We start from the raw sequence: 24,317 nt of genomic DNA on the forward strand, positions 1-24,317 counted from the left end.
GAAAAGAAATCAGTAACATACGATTAACTGTGAATTTATCAAGTTCAATCATCAATTTCCTCTGATCATCATATAAGAATGGTTGACCACGTTCATCAATTTCAGGTGCAATGAAAATTCTTACAGTTCCTTGTCTTGCTTGCCCACTATTGTTTACCTGAAAATAAAATGCTGCAAGTTAATTTTGTCGATTCAGTTGTTAATAAATATCATTCAATTTTAGATTTAACTGAACTGAAATATTGAAGTACACCAATTAAAAATTCAGTTGTTAATACTTTTCTAATGATTAAATAAGGTTTCAAGATGATGTCTTTCTGCTGTTGTATAAGTATAATTCTTGAGAAATTTTTTATGCTTTAGTATCAAAAATTATAGAAAAAAATAATTTGTTAAGTTGTACCATCTAAGAAAAAATAAACATTATTGTTTAGGATATTGTAGTAAGTAAGACATTGTACCTATATTACTATTGTCACTATTAATTATTGTGTTGTAAAAAAAATGTTTTTTAATGAAAATAGCGATAATGATTGGAAATTGTTATATAATAGGAATATTTTAAATATGTATTTCATATTGTATTCATTCTTTACAACTAGATTACTTTTAACATTATTATTAATGACTCAATTTTACATACAGCAAAATAGGTTTGTATGATTTAATTTGTTATGAATACATGTTAGAATCATCCACTGAGATTTCATGAACCTCAATAGAAACATTTTTTGAAATGAATGAACAAAATACTTGTATTATCAATATGAAAATAGTAATAATGCAGAGATATATCACAAAAAAAGTAGTATAATACTTAGAAGTTATTTATGGAAGTAGTATATTTGTGTTATTGTAATAGAATATTATAGTAGTAGTAAATATAGGTGGTCAATAGCTTAATCACTCTTAGAGACAACTATAATAAGTCACGTTTTTTATTTTCCTATATTTTTTTTTAGATAAGTGAATGGGATTTTTAGTTAATGCCCCATCCTTGAGGGCATGAGATTTGAAAATAATTGAAAAAAATCTATGCCTAACCAGGATTAGAAGGTGGAACCTCCTGAGTTACTTATGTAATATCTGTAGTTATATAATTTGATATTTCTTGTTATATTACATCATAAAAAAAAAAAAAAAAACATTTGTAGTTAAAAATTTAGAATACTTTAATAAAATTGAAATTTTGTAATTTTTATAAATATATAAGAAACATTCAGAAGAAACTTTTACTGACTACTAATGCAGTAACTATTAGTCAAATATGATAAAAATATATTGATTGAAACTTGTACCTTTTGTTTATTTAATGCATGAATTAATATTTAGATGTATATGCTTCTGAGAGGAAAATTATTTCTTTTTCACATATAACTCTTAGCCTAGTAGTTGTCACTGATGGTGGCTAGGCTTTTAATAGCAGTTGATGACAGCATTTGTGAGATTATATCTCCCTTTGAACCAAAAATTTTGCATATGCATACTAATAAATCAACTAGCACCAACCATCTTAACTATTATTCTCCTATTTATACTAATACTTACTGTAATTTTATATTCAAATGGGACATGTTGTAAATGAGTGAAACGAGCAAATACATTACTACGTGGTGTAAAATCAAGTCCTCTGACTAAATTCACATCATTTTTTTGCCAATATGTTCCAAGTGTATTTTCTGCTAATCCTGGAGAGGTCAGTTGGATTTGAGATACTCTTACACCACTAAAATCAAGCTGAAAAATAATATTAATATAATATAAAGAAATACTACATTTGTCGTTTTTTTTATGTTAGCATTTATATAAGAATACATATTATGTAAACAACAATAAATATTAAAAATTAAAAAAACATGACTGCCAAAAAAAAAAACATTGCTTTTTAATGTAGGATAATAACTAATGTAGAGTGATAATTTTTAATGTAGATTAAAGAGCATGCGGGTGACAATTTTGTACACAGTATAATTTTGTTTTCAAATTTTTTAAATTTATTTAAAAACATATATAGCCTGACATTCCTTGTATCAAAAGGATTCATAAATTTAAATCGGTTCACCAGTTGAGCTGCTACGGTGCAACAAGCATACATACATACACCCTAAATACACTACACTTCTTTTTGGCAGGGCTGTCATGTAGTAAACACAGTATTAAAAATATTTCTACACTGATTTTGTGTTCAAAGTAGTACACACTACTATGTATTGTACTTTAAAAGTACAATACATTGTAAAACTTGCACTGCATGTAAATAATTAGTTTTATTCATTGTAGTGACTAATAAATTATCATAATAATGAGCCTAAGTAACTTATTTTTTTTTAACCCTGCCCTGGAACCAGATATCCAATTAATTATTAACATGGTTCCGGGAAGTGCCTTCGCCTGTAGCCGCCAGATGAGGGAAGCGCCAGGACCAGCTATGGTGTTCCTGGTCTCCACCACCCTGCAACCGGTACTCGGTCCTTTGTGCTTCGCCTCTATCGGGGACACCCCAGAAGGGACGGCCCCGCCGGGACACAGTCTTTTAGCTCAGGGGCTCGAGAGTCCCTGCACTTCATCACCACCGCCACCCGTGTAAGCACGTGCGAACGGTAGCTCCGTACGGAGTTGTCCCTCACTCCCTCGCTTCTCGATATTTCTTTTGTAGTATTCCCGACACAAACCCATCACAATGTCACAGTCCACCGAACTGCGTAATATCGTTCCAACGATGTTTCCCACCTCGAGATGCCCAGTTACGGAAGCACAGTCTCGGCGTTTCTCGTCTCACCGGGGGCACTGAAATACCACGTGTTCCGACGTGTCTAACTCCGGACAGTAGGGGCAGAAGGGGTCTTCAGCTCTTCCTCATCTACACAGGTGTGAAAAAGACCACCATGGCCGGTAAGGAATTGTATCAACCAGAATCCCAATTCGCCAAACTTCCTGCCGGCCCATGGCACAATTTGCGTGATCAAACGATCCGTCAGCCTTTCTTTCGTGGACGTATCCCACCTGGCTTGCCAATCCCTGTAGACAGTTGCGTTGGCATCGTCTTTAGACACACCCTGATAAACTTGCGCACGAGCTGCTACTAGCTGTTGAATTGGCGGCATCCCAGTCACCACCAGCACTGCCTCAGTTGAGACAGAGGCGTATGCTGACGCCGCCTTAAGAACCATACGGCGCTGTACTCCCCCCAACAGTCTTCTGTTACGGCCTACCGCCATGGCTGTCTTCCACACTGAGGATTGAGGTCACCACATGCGAGTACAGCCTCCTCTTCGACGTACGAGACCCTCCAACGTTCGATAGTAACTTAACCAAGTTCTTGACAGGCTATCCAATTTTTCTCACTCACCCCCTGGACATGACGAGTGAATAACCGCCTATGGTCCAACCACGCCCAAAGATACTTGGTGGCCTCCCGTGATTCGACCATCGCTCCTTCCATCGAAATCAGGAAGGGCACAGTCGCCGCTTTCCCGCTATTCAGACAAACAGATATTTACCGCAAGACAGATGGAGTCCCACCGCGGCCATCCAATCACTAACCATTGTGATAGTGGCATTCGCAGCACGTGTCACCACCTATTCGGTCTTTGCTTCCACCACCAGGAATAAATCATAAGCGTAGGCGATAGGGGTGACACCCAGCACCCAGCGGGTATCGCAACCGGAGAACTCCATTTTGCATGATATTCCATACGTGGGGACTCAAAACGAAGCCCTGGGGCACCCCACAAATGGACCGGAACCAGAGATCAGCGTCACCAAGCTTGTACACCAGCTTCCTGTCATTAAGATAGTCTTACAACATCCTCCTAAGGTAGGCGCTCACACCCCACCCCCTCAGCACCAGGAAGACGAGTCCAAGCTGAGGGAGTTGAAGGTATTTTGGACGTCGAGGAGTATTACCACCGGAATCCTACGGGTCCTTCAAGTGCCCGCCGCTGCTGAATCCACGATCTTCATCACCGCGTCGACTGTATCGACTGTCGACCGCACTGGTTGAGAGTTATATTACCTCACCTGCACCCTTCTGTTCACGCAATCTCCTCACGGAGCCTGGAATAGAGCATCCTCTCGAAAAGCTTCGTGAGATTATTAATAATGCAGAAGGGTCTTTACGAAGTGGTCGCCTTCACCGTACCAAGTTTCTTCACCAAGACCAACTTCAAATCTTCCGGAAAGGAACCACGGCACAGCATATTATTTAATACTCGGAGGACCTCCGCCGGTGTCTCCTCCACTACGATGCGGACTACTTCGACCGGTATGCCATCCGGGCCAGGACTCTTGTGTAGTCTCATCCGTGTACTGGGACGTACTAGCTCCTCGACTCAAAAGGGCGGAGTGTTGTCAACAACTATCTCTACCCGCAGGAGGTCTTCACCATTTGGGAACAGGGCTCTCACACTGGCCTGCACCTGCTCCTCTGTCAGAATCGGCAGCGACTACTCAAACCTTCCAGTCGCAACCCGATATCCCCGGCCCCACGGGTCTCCGTCAACAATGTTGCACAGTTCACTTCAACAACTCCTCTTCGTCTGTTTAATGGTATACCTGAGAGCCGCCCTGGCTGTAAGATATTCCCGTCGTAAATCCTCGAAGCTTACAGGGTCCCGTCCTCTAATACAATAGTAGGCCCATGAACGCTTCTGTAATCTGTCAAGTTCCACACTCTACCGATAAACTGCCGTCACCTCGGTCGGGTGTAGATCACTCGAGAAAGCCTACACTCGTCCTACTATCTTTGCAAACTACTTTGCAAACTCCTCAGGAGACTCAACTCCGATCAGGCAGCCTCCAATCTTGTCAGAAACTGCACTGAGATAAGTGAATCTAGAGACCAGCATGCTAACCACTTCAGCAAGGGTGGATTTATTTAGTAAAATGATGAATCATTGGATAAATAAAGCAGTCTAATATTTTCAAAACTAAATTAAAAAAAATTCAAAGTATTCAAAAATTATCAATGAAATGATTATTTTAGTTATCATAAAAGGTATGTAGCAAAATTGTTCTTTACATCCAACTGAAAACTTATTTGTTAATTTGTAAATTTCAAAGCTTTGTGGCAGATTTGTAAAAATGATTAAAATCTTAAAAATATTAACTTTAGATACAGATGCATCTATCAGCATACATTACAATTATTTAAATTGAATAAAATTCAGAGATTATAGTAGATCATCGTTTTATTCATTTTATAGTTGATGGTGGACTGTCAAATAACACAAAAATTCAAATTTACTTATAGTTTTTTTTGAATATTGTCTTAATAAATTACCAAATTAACATGTTTAGTCTTTTAAATTTTAAAGAATGTGGTTTAGACTTTTAACATTTTTTATTACAACCTCATCTTTTTTTCTTTTTTTTAACCTCTGGGACCACCGTTAGGTATTGCTTCAGAGGATGAAATGAATGACAAATGTACCATGTGAAAATGCCATGCCTGACAGGGATTCGAACCTGGGACCTCCAGATGAAAGGCTGTGATGCTACCACTCGCACCACAGAGGCCGGCATTACAACCTTATCTAGAATATTGTATAAGTTCATAAGAAATTAGATCTATTTAAATTAACTTAGTAATACCTGTGCAGCAGTATAAGGAGAAAGAGTATTTTTATGATCTTGAAAAATATCATCAATAAATGCATGCCAACGATAGAACATGGGATCTCGCATAGCAACTGCAGAATCTCCCATCACACTAAATGCTTCCTAAAATATTAATAACAGTATTATTATCTGTAACAATTCAAATTAATTCACTTTAATTTTACATGAATTTACAGCCCTGATAGTCCCAGTCTAGTTCATTTTAAATTTTCATCAAAACAGCAAATGTACATATGGTTATCCTGATTATTTGCATTTTGTCCAAAAAAATACAAATGTGTTTACTTTATTTTCAGTAATTATGATTGATTATACAGAAATTGGATTTGCCAAATAAATCAAACAATAGTTAAATTTTGAATTTTACCTTATGACATAGACCAACCCATTTTTTTTATAAACATTGTTATACAAAGTGTTCAGTTTGCAAAGTTATTAAATTTCATTATCAATAAAATTAGAGTAATATCTATCTCAATAAAAACCAAAATAGTAGCTCTTATTTAAAAAGTAAACAGAAACATTGTGCACTCTGATTTCATGTAGTACTGTCTTCACAAATTAAAGATTTTTTTTTAATACTTGTACAAGAACGGTCAATTATTCTTTAAAGGATAAATCATTAATAAAAAACATGTAAGATCGATTTTTTATAAAATCTTCTAATCAGTCTTTTTCTTTTTGAAGAATGATTGAAAGATGTTCATTATGCTCTTAACAAAAGTTCAATAATTTCTAAAACTTAGGTTTCTGTTTTTAGCCAAGAAAAATAAGATTTTCTAATCTGTATTCGAATCATCAGGTGCTTTTGTTACATGAATATTTTTTTGGGGTTGTATGAAAGGATTTATTTCTTCCTCTCTTTATTAGATTTATTCTAATCTTTATAAAATAATAAAAACTTCAATCCACTTTTTAAATAAATGATTATGTGGAACTAAATAATTGAGTCATGGTATTTTTTTATTATTTTATAAAAATATAAACATTTTATCAACCTTATCTATGGTTTATTCTAAGTGTAATGTAACTAAAAAAAAAAAAAAAACATCAATAATTTCCTTATAGTGGTCACAAGGACTTCTGTTTATGAAGACCCACAAGTAAGACTTTTATTTTTTGTTTTATTTTTCTGTCATTTTTGCTTGTTCTGACAGATTTTTAATATTGTATTAAACTTACAAGATGGCGATGATCTGGATCATGGGAAAGAGCAATAGCAACATGTCCAAGATTATGAATGTCTCCATACAGTCTAGGATTCCTGCTCAGATCGCTTGCTTCAACTAAATTTCCCAGAATATCAATTCCTTCAGTGTCATTTAATTGAACAACCTGACCGTCATTCTGAAATCAATAAACATCTGAATTTGAATAAATACAATTTCTGCAAATGAATTGTTTCCATTTTAAAGATAATATTCTAACATAGCAAAGAATTACAAGAAATATAAATATTTTCAAAACTGGGAATTGATAAAAAAAATAACATAACAAAATTAAATTGTACTTAAACAATCACAAAATTAAAGAATTAAGAAAATAACTGTAAAAAATTAGCCAACATCAACATTAGTGACTAACCACTCTTAAGCATTATTACAATATTTGGTCCAGTATAAATGTTTTCTTAGTTAGAAACTTGAAATTTAGAATAGTTCAGATAGATAATACCTACAACAGGTTTCCTAAACCAGACTTAAGTGTAGTTTCTCCCAAACTCATGGTTAGGAGTTTGAAATTTTGGCAGAATAGATCGACTTAAGTTCTAAAAACTTATTAAGAAACATTTTAATAAATTCCATCCTCAAAGAGTAAGTTCTGACATTGTGTACTTTTGGACAGTCATTAGTATAAGTGGCAGTGCAATAATAGAGGTTTTTATGATCTTGGAAATTAATGATCTCCTAAGTTAATATTTTCCTTTCCTGCTTAAAATATAAATTTATAATATGTTAAATAGTTCAATATGTGAAATATAAGTAATGTGTTACTTGTATGATTAATTAAAATATATCACATAAAAAATTGCTTTAGTCATTGTTCCTTCTTTAACATCTGTTTGCTAGTTCTTTCTTTTTTCGGATTCATGTTAAATTATACAAATGTTTTATATAAATATACACACTTTTTAAAAATTATATTTCTAAAATGTTTGAATAACTGAATTTAATACAAGAATGGAGAATAGTTATTAATATATAATTTTACAGTTAAATACAGAATGTTCATATTTTTTTTTCAAAAATAATCTCTTAATGAAATGCCTATGTTAACAGCATAAAGGTAATGAATTAGGTAGAACACTTTTATCACTATTATTTTTATTATTATGACCTCAGACCATGACATAAATTTTAGTTAGAAAAATGAAATGGATGAGAAATGATAGGTTACAAAATGCTACCTCTTACTATCTGATTGTCAAAGGTGACCATGTGTGCCACCTTTGTTTTTGAGTGCCCGTTACAATTTCTGGCAATTGAAAGTGAGGTGTTAAAAAGATGTTCCTTATCAAAATAAAGCACTTGAATAATTACTGAATAATTAATTTAAAAAATTTAGTTATAATATTTAAAATATAATAAAACCCAGATGATTATGCATAACCAAGTAGGAAGATTAAGAAATACTTACATCAATCACTCGTCCGGTGTGTACAGCTTCGTAAAGTCGGTTCCTCCATCGTTCCAGATCTTGAATGTCAAATACTAATTGTTCAGCGGGCCGATTAATATCCTAATGGTAAAAAAGAACCGAATTAATATTTTTAAAATTTCAAAAAAAATTATTAGTATATTATATATTGAGTTTAAATAAATAACGTATTGTAAAAATCAGTTAAAATAACAATGAAGAATGAAATTAATAATATATATATATTTAATAATAAGCCAATTCAATGTGTGATAAGAAAAAAAAAACAGAAAAAGCATGTAAAATTACTGAAACTTTATAACTGTGAGGGACAGACAATTGTAAAGATGCAAGTGAAGAAGTAGTGAAGGGGGTAATCACAAAGTTACAAAAATGAAGGTGGCAGGAATGAGAATGCCAAGGTAGATAAGTGGAGTGACAAGAAGGGAAAAGATGATAAATTATTACATTCGAAAAATGCACAAGGTAGTTTCTGTGGACAGAAGCTGTGGGAATGAAAAGTATTTTTGAAACGAGATTGAAATGGTCAAAGGAAAGAAAAAAAAGAAAATCTAAATTGTAGCAGCGGACCTTTCAGAGAGGGCTTGGAGAGGTGAGATAGCACATATTAGAGAGGAATGATGGAAAGAATTGTAGATGGAAACACCAACAATATTATACAACAATATTATATGAAAAAACAAAGAAGTAAAAGGAATAAATAATTACAATTTTCTAATCAAATTACTACAGTGTTTTAAATTTTGATAAAGCGGTACATACTTTGAGAACAGTGTTGGGTGCACGGGCTGCCCAAGTCCTGCTTGCAGATAATCTATCCAGTTTAGGAAAATAACCTTCTGGTATAGGCTCTCTCCATTCTGAAAATCGTTTAGTTCTTTCCAGTCTGTTGCACAATCTTTCAGCATTGTATCTAAAAAAAAAGTTTTTTTTAACTAATTTATCAAATCTAAATGTCCAGTAAAATTATTAAATTGCATTAAGCACCACAGAAGTTTTTATATTGTTTTATTTTTATCTTTCAATAATAATGAAAATAATTAGTGGTTAATTAATAAAATAGTTCACAAATTTGTCACAAATGTTCACAAATTACATTCTTATATGAGTTTTTTTTAAATAGTCATTTTTCTATTTATTCCAACTGAAGCACTACATCAGTATTTTATAACAGTGGTTAAAAGGTTAAGTTAAAATTAAATAATTTCTTTAACTGTTCAAGTATGGCTGACTGAATACAAATATTTCCAAGTGCTTAGTTGCAATACCATGTTTTATATGCAGTTTTAACCATTGATTATTCTCACCCTCCCTCCATGTTAACCATCAAAATATTATGACAAAATAATTGTAATTAGAAACCTTTGCTTACAATACTTATGCAGTTTCAAGGTAATGTCTTCACTTTTAGGACTAGTTTATTTTAAAAAAATTAGGCCCTAAAATTTTTTTGTATTATTTTCTAGGTATATTGCGGGTGAGTAACTTTAAATTCATAATTTTTGTTTTAAAATAAATAATTTTTATAAAAAAAATGTTTTTGGAAATTAAAACTCATTTTTTAGTGAGGGAATTTTTAATGACATAATAAAGAAGTCTTCTTAATATATATAAAACTCTATCCATGTTCATAAAAGCAAACTTTTTCTGATACAGTTATGTAACATAATAAATTATTTTGGCATTCTTGCTATATAAACAATTTTTTTTAAATTAATTATTTCATGTTTAAAAGACCATTTCTTTGAAATTAATAAAAAAATCTTGTTTATTAATTTAGTGTGGAAAACACAAACATTACTAACTCATAAACAATTGAGTGCTTCAAAAATGATATATATTTAAAAATTATATTATATGATGATATATTATCATTTATGATATAAATGATATGAAAAACTAGATGTAGCAACGGTAGAGAGGTATAAGAACATGGATATTATGTCTTGTTATAAATAATGTCATATATGATGTGCATATCATATTATGAAAAAGACTAATCAGCATCAGGGCTCTACAAACATCGAATGAAAACAGAACTCCAATGCACAATAGAATGTTGAATTCCATTGTGCATATTAAAAAAAGTAATATTAGTTGATAATTCAGATAACAAGAAAAGAAACATTGGTTTTTAAAATTCCTTTATTTTGTGTATTATCACATCATGTAATTGATATATGTTTATATTATATATATAAAAAAATTGTTTCAATTACAAAAAATTAAGGCTATTGAAACCTCTGGTAAACTAATGAGGTTTATAAGTAAAAAATTTACTTTTAACAAACATTTTTATCCACATATTTATTGTTAAAGTATAAATAAAATTGGTCATGTAAATTTAATCAGAGTAAAATAAAATTAATTTTACCTTGCCAAAAACTGCTCATGCATATAGTAAAATAATTCACCACGCCTGTCTTTATTAATTACATTTATTGGGCCAGAATGAGGATAAACAAGACGCCAGTGCCAGTGATGAAGATTAATACCAAGATCCTCTCTGAAATAAGCAACTCTGTGCTCTGGTTCTAAATCAGTTCCCGTGTAATCAAGAGGAATTTCAAGTGGTGTCTGATTAAAAAAAATACAATAACTAATATTAGTAATAAATTAATTTGATATTACCATCAAATATAAGACAAAAAATACTAATTTATAGGAATCAAAGCATATAAGAAGGCTAAACAAGTAATAAATACAGTATATCAATTTGTCATCCTAAATAATTCCTGATGCTTATGGTGCACAATGAGAAACAGTTTGGAAGAATAATAATTAATTATATCATGTTATTTTTCAATTAAAACAACTTTTTCTCATTATTTTTATGTTTCATAAAAACATTTTTCAGTTTCAGTTTTAATGGTAACTGTTTCTGATAACTGACTGATGATTACACCAAAATGCTTCAAAAGCAACGCTGATTTCAAAATTAACTGATAGAATGTGAAACTTAATGAAATATTCAGTATTTCCATTTTTAATTACCAGGCATTAGATTTATTTTAAATTGTGCCTGCATCTTTTCCAATACAGTAAGCTATGGTGGTAAATAAATTTAGGATGAATAAATTTGTCTTATATTTTGTCATCTTGATCATTAAATCTGTTCAAAAATAGTGATCAATCATTATTTACAAAATAAACGTTATGAAATTAGAGAATCAAGAATCATAACACAATGTTGTCTGGAAAAAGGATATCATATATCTTAACTATATATAGATATATATAGTCATATTGTAAGTTTTCATATCAGAGTGGAGGAGAATGCCAGAATTACATATATTATTACGTATATATGATTATTAAGTTATAATCTTAAACGCAAAATTTTATTTAAAATACAGAGTAAATGGCAGTTTCAGTTAATGTTAACAAAATTAGTCATAAGTTATATTTACACAATAATCATGCTTAAAAAATGACTTAAAACACTCTCCTATCAGGAATTTTTTTATATAATTATTATAATAATACATAAATATAAGTTGTAAATTATTAATTAATTTATATATTTAATCACAGGATTAATCATTAATTAAACTGTTTCAACAATGGTTGACTTGAGATCAGGTAAGACAAACTGCCAAATTGTTATCTGGCTTACAGCCAACTATGAAATAATATAATCTCAAAATAGAAATAAATGTGCAACTTACATGCTATTTTGATCATAAAGTTATAAAATATAATAAAAACTTACAGTTTCCAGTCCTCGGCTAACAAATTCAGCTTCTTCTCTAGCACGAGGGAGCAGTGATCCATCAATGAACTTATCAGGGAAAAAGTCTGATAATGGAGGAACTTCAACATTTTGAGTATCAGGACGATGAATTATAGCCACACTTAATGCATAATTAAACAACTGTGGATTCATATTTTCACGACAAAAGCTTGCAACTGTGAGGAAATCCTTTATATTTCTCATACCTGAACACAATGAATTAAACATTTTCACATAATTCATAATAATTTTGATAAATACAATACTTTAGGAAACAAGTGATTGTAAAATAACAACCTATGTGAACTTAATCAGCATATTTACAAAATTTTTCACCTTAAAAAAGTCAGTATAACTCAAGCTAAATTCTTTTTATCTACAGTTTTTACCTGATAGTGAAAGTATTTCAGTTTAAATAAGTTCATCCATGACACTGCATCCAAATTAATTGCACAGATGTTCATGAATAGATCATCTAACTCTTCATCTCAACCCTGTGAAGGGGTTGAAAAAATAAAATGGAGGATCAAGGATGTTATTTTTACAAAAAAGAAAAAATGGAATTTTTCAGCTGAGTTTTATAAATATAGCATACACGCATACAGTGTATATATGCTATCTAGGTTAACTCATCCCAGTCAACATAAAAAATGCATCACCAATGAAATTTTGTGATGAGAGAGTGATTTCAATTTAAAGAGAGTTAGTAATATTTTATTCCAACATGCTCATGTCTTTAGTAGAAGTTTGATCAGTATATTTTGTCAATGTCTACTTATAAATTTTAAATATGCACATTAAATGAAGTACTTAAACTAAATTTAGACAAGAGCATTATAGTATGAAAGAAGTATGCTTGGACAGACTAGGCTTGATAATAAATAGCTGTTATTGTAAGATCCATTATCAAAGTAACTGATGTACACAACATATAAAAAGCAGTATGGTTGTTGGACTGGACTCAGATTACTTGGTATGGAAATGGGGAAAACCGAATAGTAGAGGGAATAAAAATATTAAAAGGACTGCTGGTCACTGCACTGTATGATTTGGACAGCATGATTGAATTGAATTAGATATATTCATATATGTATATACAAAAAAATTGTTCGACTAAGTAAATCAGTAAAACATAGTCACTTTTAAAATGATGAATGTGCAAAAATTACATTAAAGTATGATGCTTACTTTAAAAAAAACAATAGCTCACAATTTACAAATCAGGTATTACACCAAAAATGTCTGCTTATGATTTGTTTTTCATGCTATTTAGTGTCAACTACACAGCATCTAATTGTGTAAAAGTATAAATAAATGTTCTATGTGTATGAATAAAGTTCACAAATTAAATTTTAGTCATTGAAAATAAAACCCTAGAATCAGAACTTAATAATAAATTTGTTCTAAACTACATTACAGTAAATAAATAGTGTATGCTGCATGTTCTACAATACAAATATCTGTATATTCATGATATAAGAAATAGTATTCTTGTGAAAAGTGAGCAAATGAAATTGGCATTAATATAAAAATATCATTATTGTTATGAAATTAAAAAAAAAGCCAATGATTTGTTATTTATCAATTCATAACATAATTGCCTAAATGTCTGTTTTGTGATATATGGGAAACATTATATTAATAATCAGAAAAAAAATTATTTCATCCATTGTAATAAACTTTAAATGATTATTTGCCTGCAGTTGTCTCTAAAATAAATATTCAATTTACAAATAAATCACTACTTTTAATGACTGTGGTTTACTTTATGACAGTAAATCTTTGTACCATTCAGGCAAATAAAGCTTAAGATATTTAGCTTGTATTGTACGAGGGTAGGTATATTAGTTGTGAAATACATATTATTGTAACAATTATTATTCTTGATTTATATTTTCTTTTTGTAATATTATTCAATTCTCATCTCAATGTTTATTTAAAACTTTGTAATAATTAAATTGTAAAAGAATAGTTTAACATATAACATACCCATGAAGACTTCAACTAGCCTTGCAGCCATTCTACGATGTAATGGTATAAAAAGAGAAAATAGGTCACGTTTTGGAAGATTTAAAGGTAAATCTAAATCAGGAAGTGACGGTAATTTTTTCAGTGCCACTTGTTGTGAAGTACTTGATGAGAATCTGTTAGTTAATTCAGAACCTTTAAAGCGATCCTCCTGATAAAAAAAAATAATATAAATATTTAACAGGTAGCAATTATTTCATTATAACAGGTTTACACTTACATACAATTATTAAGGAATGTACAAATAACATTAAAAAGTAATTTTATATATATAATTAATCTTAATATAATATTATATAATAATCTTTTTAAATACGTATAAATAAAGTTGTCACTGATATTCCTGTACTTTGCCAGCATTTTCATACAGCTTAAAAAATTAACCCTTTCAATAGTGATTACAATAAATTTTGATTTTACCCCAAAAACCTTAGTTGGATAGATAATTATTTTTATTATTTAACTGCAGAGCTTATAAGTTAAAATGATATTAAAATACTTATTTTTTTATTTTTTCCTTATAAAGGAAGTAAATATGCACATACATGGAAATATAAAGATGGGTTTATGGTCATAATTACTACGGAAAAAATAATTATTTATGAATAAAATCAACTCAATTATGTGAGGATAATAAATAAAATAAATCCATATAAAAATAACAATTTTAAGGGTGTCAACTGCTAAATACTTGAGTATGAAATAAGTATACATTAAAAAAGTATACCACAGTTCAGATTAATGTAACTAGTAGGTATTATTTAATTATTTAAATAACTCATCATATTGTTTGTGTAAAAAGAAATCTTTTAATTTAAGTAAACTGGTTGGAAAAATTGTCATATTATTAGTAATTTAATAAAAAAAATAAAAAATAAAACATAATAATTTTACATTTAATCTTTTCCCTTACTAATAGAAATATAATGCATTGTTTCTGAAATGAATATATTAGTTTATTGTTTTACACTAACTGTCCCAGTTTTTCTTATGGCTGTGACACATAAAAGACATGAATGGGGTACAAGACACAGGCCACAGCAGTTTCTCTGAAAATGATATTCATCATATACCACCCAATCCTGGCAGTGAAAATGTGAGAGTGACTTGTACAGGTGAATATTAAGAGCATTCTCTTGACAAAAAGAGACTCTTACCTTTATTTGTTAAAATAAATGTAAAAAAAAAGGATTTTTTGAGCTTCAAATACTGACGTGCAACATTATACTCAAATAAGTAAATAAGGAACGAGTGCACAGTAGCCTTTTCTATAGCATGCCTTAAATGAAATGTTTGATTTCTTAAAAATGCCTATGACATTTTTGGTAGCAAATTGTGTCTTGAATCAGGTTGATTACAACTGTATGGGGCCTAACAACCTTCTTCAAAGTACACTTAAGAGAGTCATAAAACATACAGGATTATTTTTAATTGGCTTATTTTAATTTTAATGTATACAATTCTAAACATAGGGGCCAATTTTAAATAAATTAACAAAATCTATAATGTAGCATTTAAAAAAAAATTTTAATAGTTTATTTAAATTAAATTTTCATATGGTTCGATTTATTTACTCAAAAATTTTCTATCTATTAAATAACTGATACACATATATATAAAACATTTTGTTTTTTAATTTGGTATACATATTTGGTACAATATATATACCAAATTAAAAAACAAAATGTTCAGAAGGCAATATTTAAAAAAGTGTGGCAGTAACAGAAATTACTTTTAATGTATTCAGTTACAACTTTTCTGCACTTCTAAGAAGTCATGCCATGATTATTTGAATATTTAAAAATATTGTTCAAAATGTTTTCCTGCAGTTAATTATTTCAAGAAGTAGCTTAATCTTGTTTGCTTCCTCAATATCTAAAAAAATCTTAACTTACCAAATAATCTTCAGGCACACCAAAAATAACACCATCATCTCCTTTTGGTAAAAAGATAGGCTCATTAGGCCTATCCAGAAGGTCTAGCAGGTATTTTATGTCCTCAGCTTCCGTAGACATATTGATAATCCTGAAAAGAAACTTAATATTTACAGAGAATATTTTATTTATTTACTTTTTAAAGAAACCATGTTCTTTTAAAATAGGTTTTTATTGTATTATTTAAAAAGATGTGTGATAATATAAGTTTATTTAAAACATTCTATTTCATTTTAATTATATTTTAATATTATTAAAACTTCCTGTTACATTAATAAATCTTCCCATCCAATAAAGTTATGTCCTACATAAATTCCACACCTGATTTTAAGTAATAAAATAAAATTCAAAAAGCAAGCAGTGAGCAGTGATGTTCATTCTAAAGATGCAAGTTTATTAAGATAAAGGACTGAAAATTCAGATTAATCCTGTACAGCTTGTTTGTGTTAGGAAAAACACAGAAACAACTGTTTGTTAAACTTTTCTAATGTTTTTTAATGGTCCTGCAGTCATTTATAAAATACAAATTAAATTCAAATACCCTAAGTTGGTAAAACTTTCCTCTATTAATAAATATGAAATTTACTTTAATGCAACTATTGAACAGTATATTTGAAAAAAAAGCTATAATATACTAACTATTTGAATATGTAAAGAAATTGTAAAGGAACAAACAATACATTTGAAAAAATTAAAGAATAGAATTAAAAAATTAAGAAATTAACAATTAACAAAAATATTAGTCATAAAACAAAAACATAAAATAGCATATAAATATTAATTTAGGTGGTTCATTCATACACTGAAAAAAAAAAATGAAATGAAGATTGTAATGGGTTCCCATTGAAATTGAGGAAAAACAACAGCAACTTTAAACTATTATAGGAATTATATATTGTTTTAGAGTTTGTCAATGTTGATTAGTTTATTATGTTATTGTTACTTACATTTTATCTTTTTTTTATCTATTTTTTAAAAATACATTTTTTTAAATATATTTTTTAAAAATAACCTTTAAAATCTAAATCTATGTTGTCATTGTTATTAAACCCATTAAACATTAAACAAATAGAACAAAACAGTGAATATATATAAAGAAATATATGTTCTAATATTAAAGAATATTGTTAAGAACTGTGTGCACTGAAGAACTGACACATCACAGTGTAATACAGATCACTGATGATAAATAATAAAAATAAATGATGATTTCAACGTTTCAGTTAAAGATATTTTTAAAAAAATGTCTAAAATTCAACTTATTCCTTCAAAATGTTGAAGTATATATTTATCCTCCCATATTTAAAGTCTAGAGGCACAATTTTTGAATACTGCTGCTGCCATCTGCAGTAAATAAAAATTTACCCACTTCATTAGAACACAGCAATAATCACATATTATGCGTACTGTTTTGTTATATTTGGGCAATGTTCGTAAGTTGTAATGACTTACATCAAAAGACCTAAGTTTAAATTAAAAAAATAATATATTCAACTTAGCGGTAGGCACCAATTAAAAATGTTTTAGTATAAAAATTTTTTTAAAATTTTTTTATTGCAATATAGAGAATTAAGATAATGTATTAAAATATTTTATTCTTTGAAACAAACAGAACAATAGAATCAATACAAGAATCCAAACAAGCTGAAATAAGGTATGATTTCAGAGTGATTTAATATTGTCTATAATTTGTTTTATATACTGCACTTCAATATATATTGTCATTAAATCAGAGAATATGGTTTTTTAAATACAAGTAAAGTGATAATTACTTCAACATTATTTTATTTAAATGTTTTTATTTAGATCTATATAAATTAGTGAACTGTCTAAAGGTTTTTTTTTTAATATTAAACACAATTTTATGGATATAAATTGTGGTTAAACATAAATATAAAACTAATAAATTACTTGACAACAATATAATAATAATTATGTGTTCTAATTTGATATGATTTCCTTAATTAAAATAAAAGGATGTAAAAAGACAATTTAATTATGTTTTTATCAAAATTTATTTTTTTAAAACCTGTATGCATATATGTGTGTGTATGATTCACTCATTTATTTTTCTAAATTTCTATTTAAAAAATTAAAGCAGTTCTCAAAATTTAAGCAATCTTCAAAATTAAAGATTTAATTTTATTAATCTTTGATATTAAAGAAGAAACTGCAGCTCTTTAATATCCATTAATAATAAATTTTCTGTTTTGTAGACTGCTGGATGAATTTAATTTAGTGTATTAATCTGTTAGCCTAGTTAATAAATATCAGTAACATAAGTTAGAATAAAGTCAATAAATAATTGAAGCAAGTAACTACTGTAATTGTAATGAAGACAACATGAGATCAAGGTGAACATATGATGTGATTTTTGTTTAAAATTTTACAAGAAAAACAATGGAGAAACCCGTTAATGCTTCGTTCATTACAGAGTTATAAGCATTCAAATTTGCAATGACGGAAAATCATGTTAAAAATAAAATGAGGTAATACAAGCTGAATGAACAATTTTATTGCATAACACTTACAATAACGAACGTAAAACAGTGTTATAATATTAATGATAATAATAAACAATAACTAATAACCACACAACAAGAATTATACTGCTATATCAACTACTTACTTTAAATATTATAATATTTATTTTAAAATTTTAAATAAATGTTTTCCATTGTAAATTAATAATGAAATAAATTTTAAAATCATATCGTTCTACAACAAATTTTCAAAACACATCCAATCTACAGATTGTCAGTGTGCTAACCTCAAGTAAAATCTGTTAAAAACTTCTTGTATCATGTCTGGTGGTCCATGAGTAGATTCATCAGTTATTATGCTTTTCAATTAGTCAATGTCAGCAGGTTTTGTTTTGTAAACATTATGTTTCAGTTACCCCCAAAAAAGTAATCCATAGGAGACAGGTCTGCGGACCCCGCAGACAAATCTATGACAAATCCAGCAATTTGAAAATTGCTCATATAAAATTTGCCATGCTGTAAATAATAATGAAGTGGTTCCCCACCTTGATGAAATCATACACTATCATTTACTTCTTCTCCAAAATTTTCTCTGATATTTGGTAAAATCCCATCTGTTAACAAGCTGCAGTAAGCATCTCCTGTAAGATTGTCATCTAAAATAAAAGGCCCTACAGTACAATGACCAACGATTACCGCCCAAACGTTCACATTCTTAAGTGTAGGAGCTTCCAACATCCATCTGGGATTATTATTGCTCCAGTATCTACAGTTGTGCTTATTCACATATCATTTAACAAAAAAGTTGCTTCATCAGTAAATATTATTGAATTAGAGAAATTTGGGTCTATGTCTAATTTTTGCATTATATCACAATAATCAACTCAGCAGTCAAAATCATCTTCTGAAAGTTGTTGCACCTGGAATAGCTTATAAGAATGAAATTTATCTGTTTTAAGAATTTTTTGAACCGAAAAGTAGCTGATGTCATGTTGGACAATAGTTTTTCGAATCGACAAATGAGGGACTTCAACAAAGATCTGCAATTCTTGTAATGACTTTGCATTGGTTGTGACAGTTCTTGGTCTACCCATGCGAGGATGATTCTTTACAGAACTGGTTTCTTTAAATCGCTGTACTATCTTCATCAAGTCAATTTACTTATTGATTCTCTGTCTGGAAAACTATTATTAAATAAATCACATATATCTTTTAAAGGCCGAACTCTGTCGCCATACCTGTACATCAACAACATTGTTACTCTTTCTGTTTCAGTTAAAGAAGTATTGTTATTTGAAGATATAATATTTAATAAAATTAATAAATGAACGAGGAAAATAAAAATAAAGCTTTCACCAAAAAATAAATCTGAACTGCTTAAGGTCAACAACTTTATTTTTACTGGCACTATCAAATTTTACCATTACCAGTATGTTGAAGTAAAAAGGTGAAATGAGGAAGTTAATAAGTTGCATTTCAAAGTAATACAAAATGCATTGTTGTAAATTAACAACTGATTTATTCAACTAAATTTTAATATATATTTTTAAAAAGTATTTCCAGATATATATATGGTTTTGTTACCAGTTATACAAGGTTTTGTTACCAGTTTTACTTAATTGTTTTATGGGAAGACTGATGATGCTGTTTATAGTAAAAGTGCTATCATGAAATGCTATTATATAAAATGTTGTGATAAAATTTATCCTCTATTTTGTGAAAAACAGGAGAGCCATTCTGGAATTACTACCTCAAACATACACACATGTATGGATCTAACTGGATATTAGAGTCTGTAACTCATCATCCTATTTCTACAGATGGTAAAAATACATCATTACTAGCAAATCAGGATGCAATAGTGAGAGGACTTATATATATCTAATCTTAATTTACTAAAATTGATAGTTTATACTCGTACTTCTGCCTGCTGATCCTTCAATCAATTTGTTTCTTTGCCCTCTGTGTATGCACTTTACATATGAGTTATTGATCCAATTATTATCAAGTAAATTATGAAATCGGTTATCATGGTCTTCATTTAATCTTTGGCTATTTTCATGAGAAATATATTAAAAGATGCATTCCCTCATCAGAAGTAGTTGTAATTAATAATCGGTGAGAAAATGACAAGCAACTTGTTAATAGAAAATATTTTATTGTATTGTTTAGTACAACACAACTGTGAAGTCAATTTGCAAAAAAAGTAGTTTAAAAATATACTCTTCTTTGGTTTTCCTTTATACATCATTTAAGCATTAAAACATAATAATATAGCACATAGTGGATAAAACATGATTAGGAAATAAAATAAAAACATTTTTAAAGTTTTATCACTATTATGAAGCAATTATTATTAAGCTTTGCACTTCAAAGTATTCATATCTTTCCTACTAAAACTATATGTATGACAGCAGATTGTTGAACTTTCATTAAATCAAGAGTAGATTTAACTTAAATAAAAATAAAAATTGTCAGCTGTCAGTTTAATAGTTTTTATACTTTTAAGTCAAACCTTCAACTTTTCAGTGCACTAATAAAATCTAATTTTGGTGTTAAGGAAACAACTAAAATTTTAAACTAAAATTAAAAGGTAATAAGAATACTAAATGAAGTTTTTATTTCTAATTGGCTAATTCAGCATTCTAACGACTGATGTTAGAATGCTATGTTACCTTAGACTTGTCTTAAACATGTGTCTTATATGTTCTGGGGAATAATTAAAATAATATTACTACAAGTATAATATTACTTGTACTATAGCTTTCTCTTACCAGAAAAAAATAAATATAAAAGCCAAAACCATCTAGCTCTGAACCTGCACTACATAATTTATGCAATATGTTTAATCAGTAATAATAAATATTAGTCTATGTTTAATCAGAAACATTTTTAATTAATTTTGAATATGTTTAAGTAATATAATACTAATTCATGCTTTTTTTATTAAAAAATTGTACATACATATATCTCATTTATGATTATTATTCACAGATAAAACACTTCTCCAGTTTTATTTAAAACTTTTGGTGTTTACTAAAAATTTTAAATAAAGGGAAGAATATTTCTGGAATTAAGTTAATTCAGCATATCAGAAAAACAAATTTAAGGCATCGTAAAACAGTTTTGGTCAAATATGATTACATTATGTAAAACACTTCACAGATGTAACAAAGAAATGAAAAACTGTTACAAGATGATTTTTTAATTAATTATATCTAATAATGGTTTTTCCTGTAGTTTTTGGGGCATCAACTATTATGGTCATTAGTCCCTTTCCAAAAAGAAATGGAAAAAGAATATCTTTCCCTTCCTAATGAAAAACGCAAGTGACTTAGTCAAAAGACTAGTTTTGTCAAATAGATCACCTTGTAAGAAATAAGAAACTTGTTAAAGGAAAATAACTTATTAAAACCTTGAATTAAAACACAAGATGACAAGGATGTAAAGGGCCCTTGCCACTTAAAAATTACAAAACATTTCAAACAAAATGTTTTCACATCTATTAAGCAACTACAAAGTCATGTAATTATTAAAAACTCATCCTTTCATTAAATTCATCTAAATCTCATAAAACTCATTACATTCTTTTTTCCTATCACCTAGGATTGCCTTTGAGGTATCCTTTCTTTCTTCTTTTTTTCATCTTCCTGAAGGCCTCAATGTCAAATTCCAGGGTGTTAGAGGCCTCGGAGATGGATTCTTCTGATCCTCCACAATCAATCACGGAAGATCTCCTGTTACGATGATACCGGCTGTTTTTGTGCGGTCAGCAATGTGTCAGAGTCGATACTTGATGCACTCCTCACTAAAGCTTGTGGGGCAGCTGAAATACTCACCCTCTCACTTAAAGATCTCCAAGCTTTTGAACACTTCATTGTATGTCATTTCACACCTTCATTTTCTTAAATTTTGATTTATTTTTTCTCATTTCCCTGAATGGAGATTCTTTTTTAACTTTATTTTACTTCAGGTTTCTTTTGAACTTTGGCTTCATTTTCCTTCACCTTGGAAGTTGTTGAAGGCTCAATCCCTGGTGGAGAACAACTTTTTTGTTTATTCACATTTGTTTTTATTTTTGACGGTTTTGGGCAGCTGTCCATAGCCGTTTGATTCTTCAACTTCTGACCAATGATCCATTCTACTAAACTTTCTAAGGCTGGTGTCAGTTTTGTTATCATGTCCTATGGCTTGAAGTAGGCTGCAGGAGCAGCAGAAAACTGTGCATAAGACATGACCTTTGCATAAGACATTTTTTTGCTTCAAAGTGACTGACCTTCTTAACAGTCTTTACACAACCTTATTCTGTATCACAACCTTATTCTTCCTTATACTTTGGACAATTTTGTGATCTTGCATTGTGAAGTCCATTACAATTCACACATTGGTGGGTCCTGCACGAATCATGATCATCATTATTTTTTTTCTTTTTGGAGCTTTAGGGCATCAACTACTGTAGACTAGCCCCTTTCCAAAATAAAATAAAGAAAATATTTCTTCCCTTCCCTGTTAAAAAAAAAACCAGTGACCTACTCAAAAGACTAGTCTTGTCAGAACAGATCATCTAATAAATACACTAGTCATAGGTTTTACAAACCCCAAGAAACACTAGATGACAAGAGTGTTGCCACTTAAAACTAACACATTAAAACACACTTCAAAACACATAAAAATAATACTTAAACACTTAATAATTTCTATAAAAATGTTATCAAAAAATTATCAAAATCAGTTCACATAATATATATCAAGCACAAATTAATTTATAAACACATATAAAACACCTTTTCCTTAGATTCTATTATCTGGATTTACCCTTAGGCCATCCTTTCTTTATTTTTTCCATCTTCCTAAAGGCCTCGATATCAAATTTCAGGGTGTCTGTAGCCTCGGAGATGGATTCTTCTGCAGTAAATCTCAGAGGATCCCCTTCTACCGGCATCAGATGACACTGGCTTCGATAATGTGGTCAGCAGTGCATCAGAGTCGAGACTCAATGTACTTCCTGCTAGAGCGTATGGGACGGCGGAAATGTTCAACCTCTCATTTAAATAATGGAGCCTCCTTGTTTTTGGAGGCTCCATTATTGCTTTTTCGAAATCTTCCTTTTATAAAATCTTTACCTATGGTTTCACAGGTTCCTGTGTGGGGATTTTTTCGATTTGAAGTTTAGCTTCAATCTTCTTCATTTGGGTTATTCTTTCCTTGCTCTTTTGACTGGTAGAAGGTTAATTCCTCGTTTATGTAACATTCTTTTATATAGAGACATCTGCTTCTTTTTACAGCGGCTTTAGATTACTTTTTCTAATTGGTCGACTCTTCAATTTATGAGTGATGATACATTTGACCTTCACAATGCTGGTGCCAATTCAGAAATTTATATAAAGCTTTGGTGATCTGCTGAGCACAATTTTTCTGGCTTCAATGTAGCTGACCTTTAGAATGGTCTTTTCCTCCTGTAGCAACACCTCTATGTCATAGATCAGACAGTTTTGGGATCTAGCAGAATGATGTCCAAGGCAGTTAACACAAAGTGGTGTATCCTTGCAGGGGTCATCCAGATATAATGGATCACCACAGGAACAGAACTGTTTCCTATTGCATCTCAGTGTGGTATGTTCAAATTATTATTAAATATCATTATTATATACTAATTATTATTATACATATTATTAAAACTACAATATACTTTATAGCATCACTATTTAATTTTGTTAGTTGTCAGCAGTGCACTCATTCTGTACTTTATTTAGTTGTTCTGCGTACTCTGCGAAAAAAGTATGCTATAAAATTTACTTCTAAATGAAAATAGGGGATAAAATTTATTTAATGTGTGCATAAAAATTTTCTCATTTTCTGCTG

General features: G+C 29.8%; 1 protein-coding gene across 1 annotated transcript in view; it reads right to left on the reverse strand.

The window, feature by feature from the left end:
- LOC142321995 (phenoloxidase 1-like) overlaps positions 1–24,317 on the reverse strand; it is a 29,074-nt gene that overhangs the window by 3,878 nt on the left and 879 nt on the right. The window contains exons 2-11 of the mRNA XM_075360563.1: positions 15,934–16,063; positions 14,000–14,189; positions 11,990–12,216; positions 10,652–10,854; positions 9,040–9,190; positions 8,257–8,358; positions 6,802–6,966; positions 5,593–5,721; positions 1,549–1,737; positions 22–157 (exon numbers count right to left, since the gene is read on the reverse strand). Of these exons, the coding sequence (XP_075216678.1) occupies positions 22–157; positions 1,549–1,737; positions 5,593–5,721; positions 6,802–6,966; positions 8,257–8,358; positions 9,040–9,190; positions 10,652–10,854; positions 11,990–12,216; positions 14,000–14,189; positions 15,934–16,053 (1,612 nt within the window). The 5' untranslated portion in view covers positions 16,054–16,063. The remainder of the gene's footprint in view (positions 1–21; positions 158–1,548; positions 1,738–5,592; positions 5,722–6,801; positions 6,967–8,256; positions 8,359–9,039; positions 9,191–10,651; positions 10,855–11,989; positions 12,217–13,999; positions 14,190–15,933; positions 16,064–24,317) is intronic.

The sequence above is a fragment of the Lycorma delicatula genome, chromosome 3, assembly GCF_047948215.1.
Source record: "Lycorma delicatula isolate Av1 chromosome 3, ASM4794821v1, whole genome shotgun sequence".
NCBI classification, from domain to species: domain Eukaryota; kingdom Metazoa; phylum Arthropoda; class Insecta; order Hemiptera; family Fulgoridae; genus Lycorma; species Lycorma delicatula.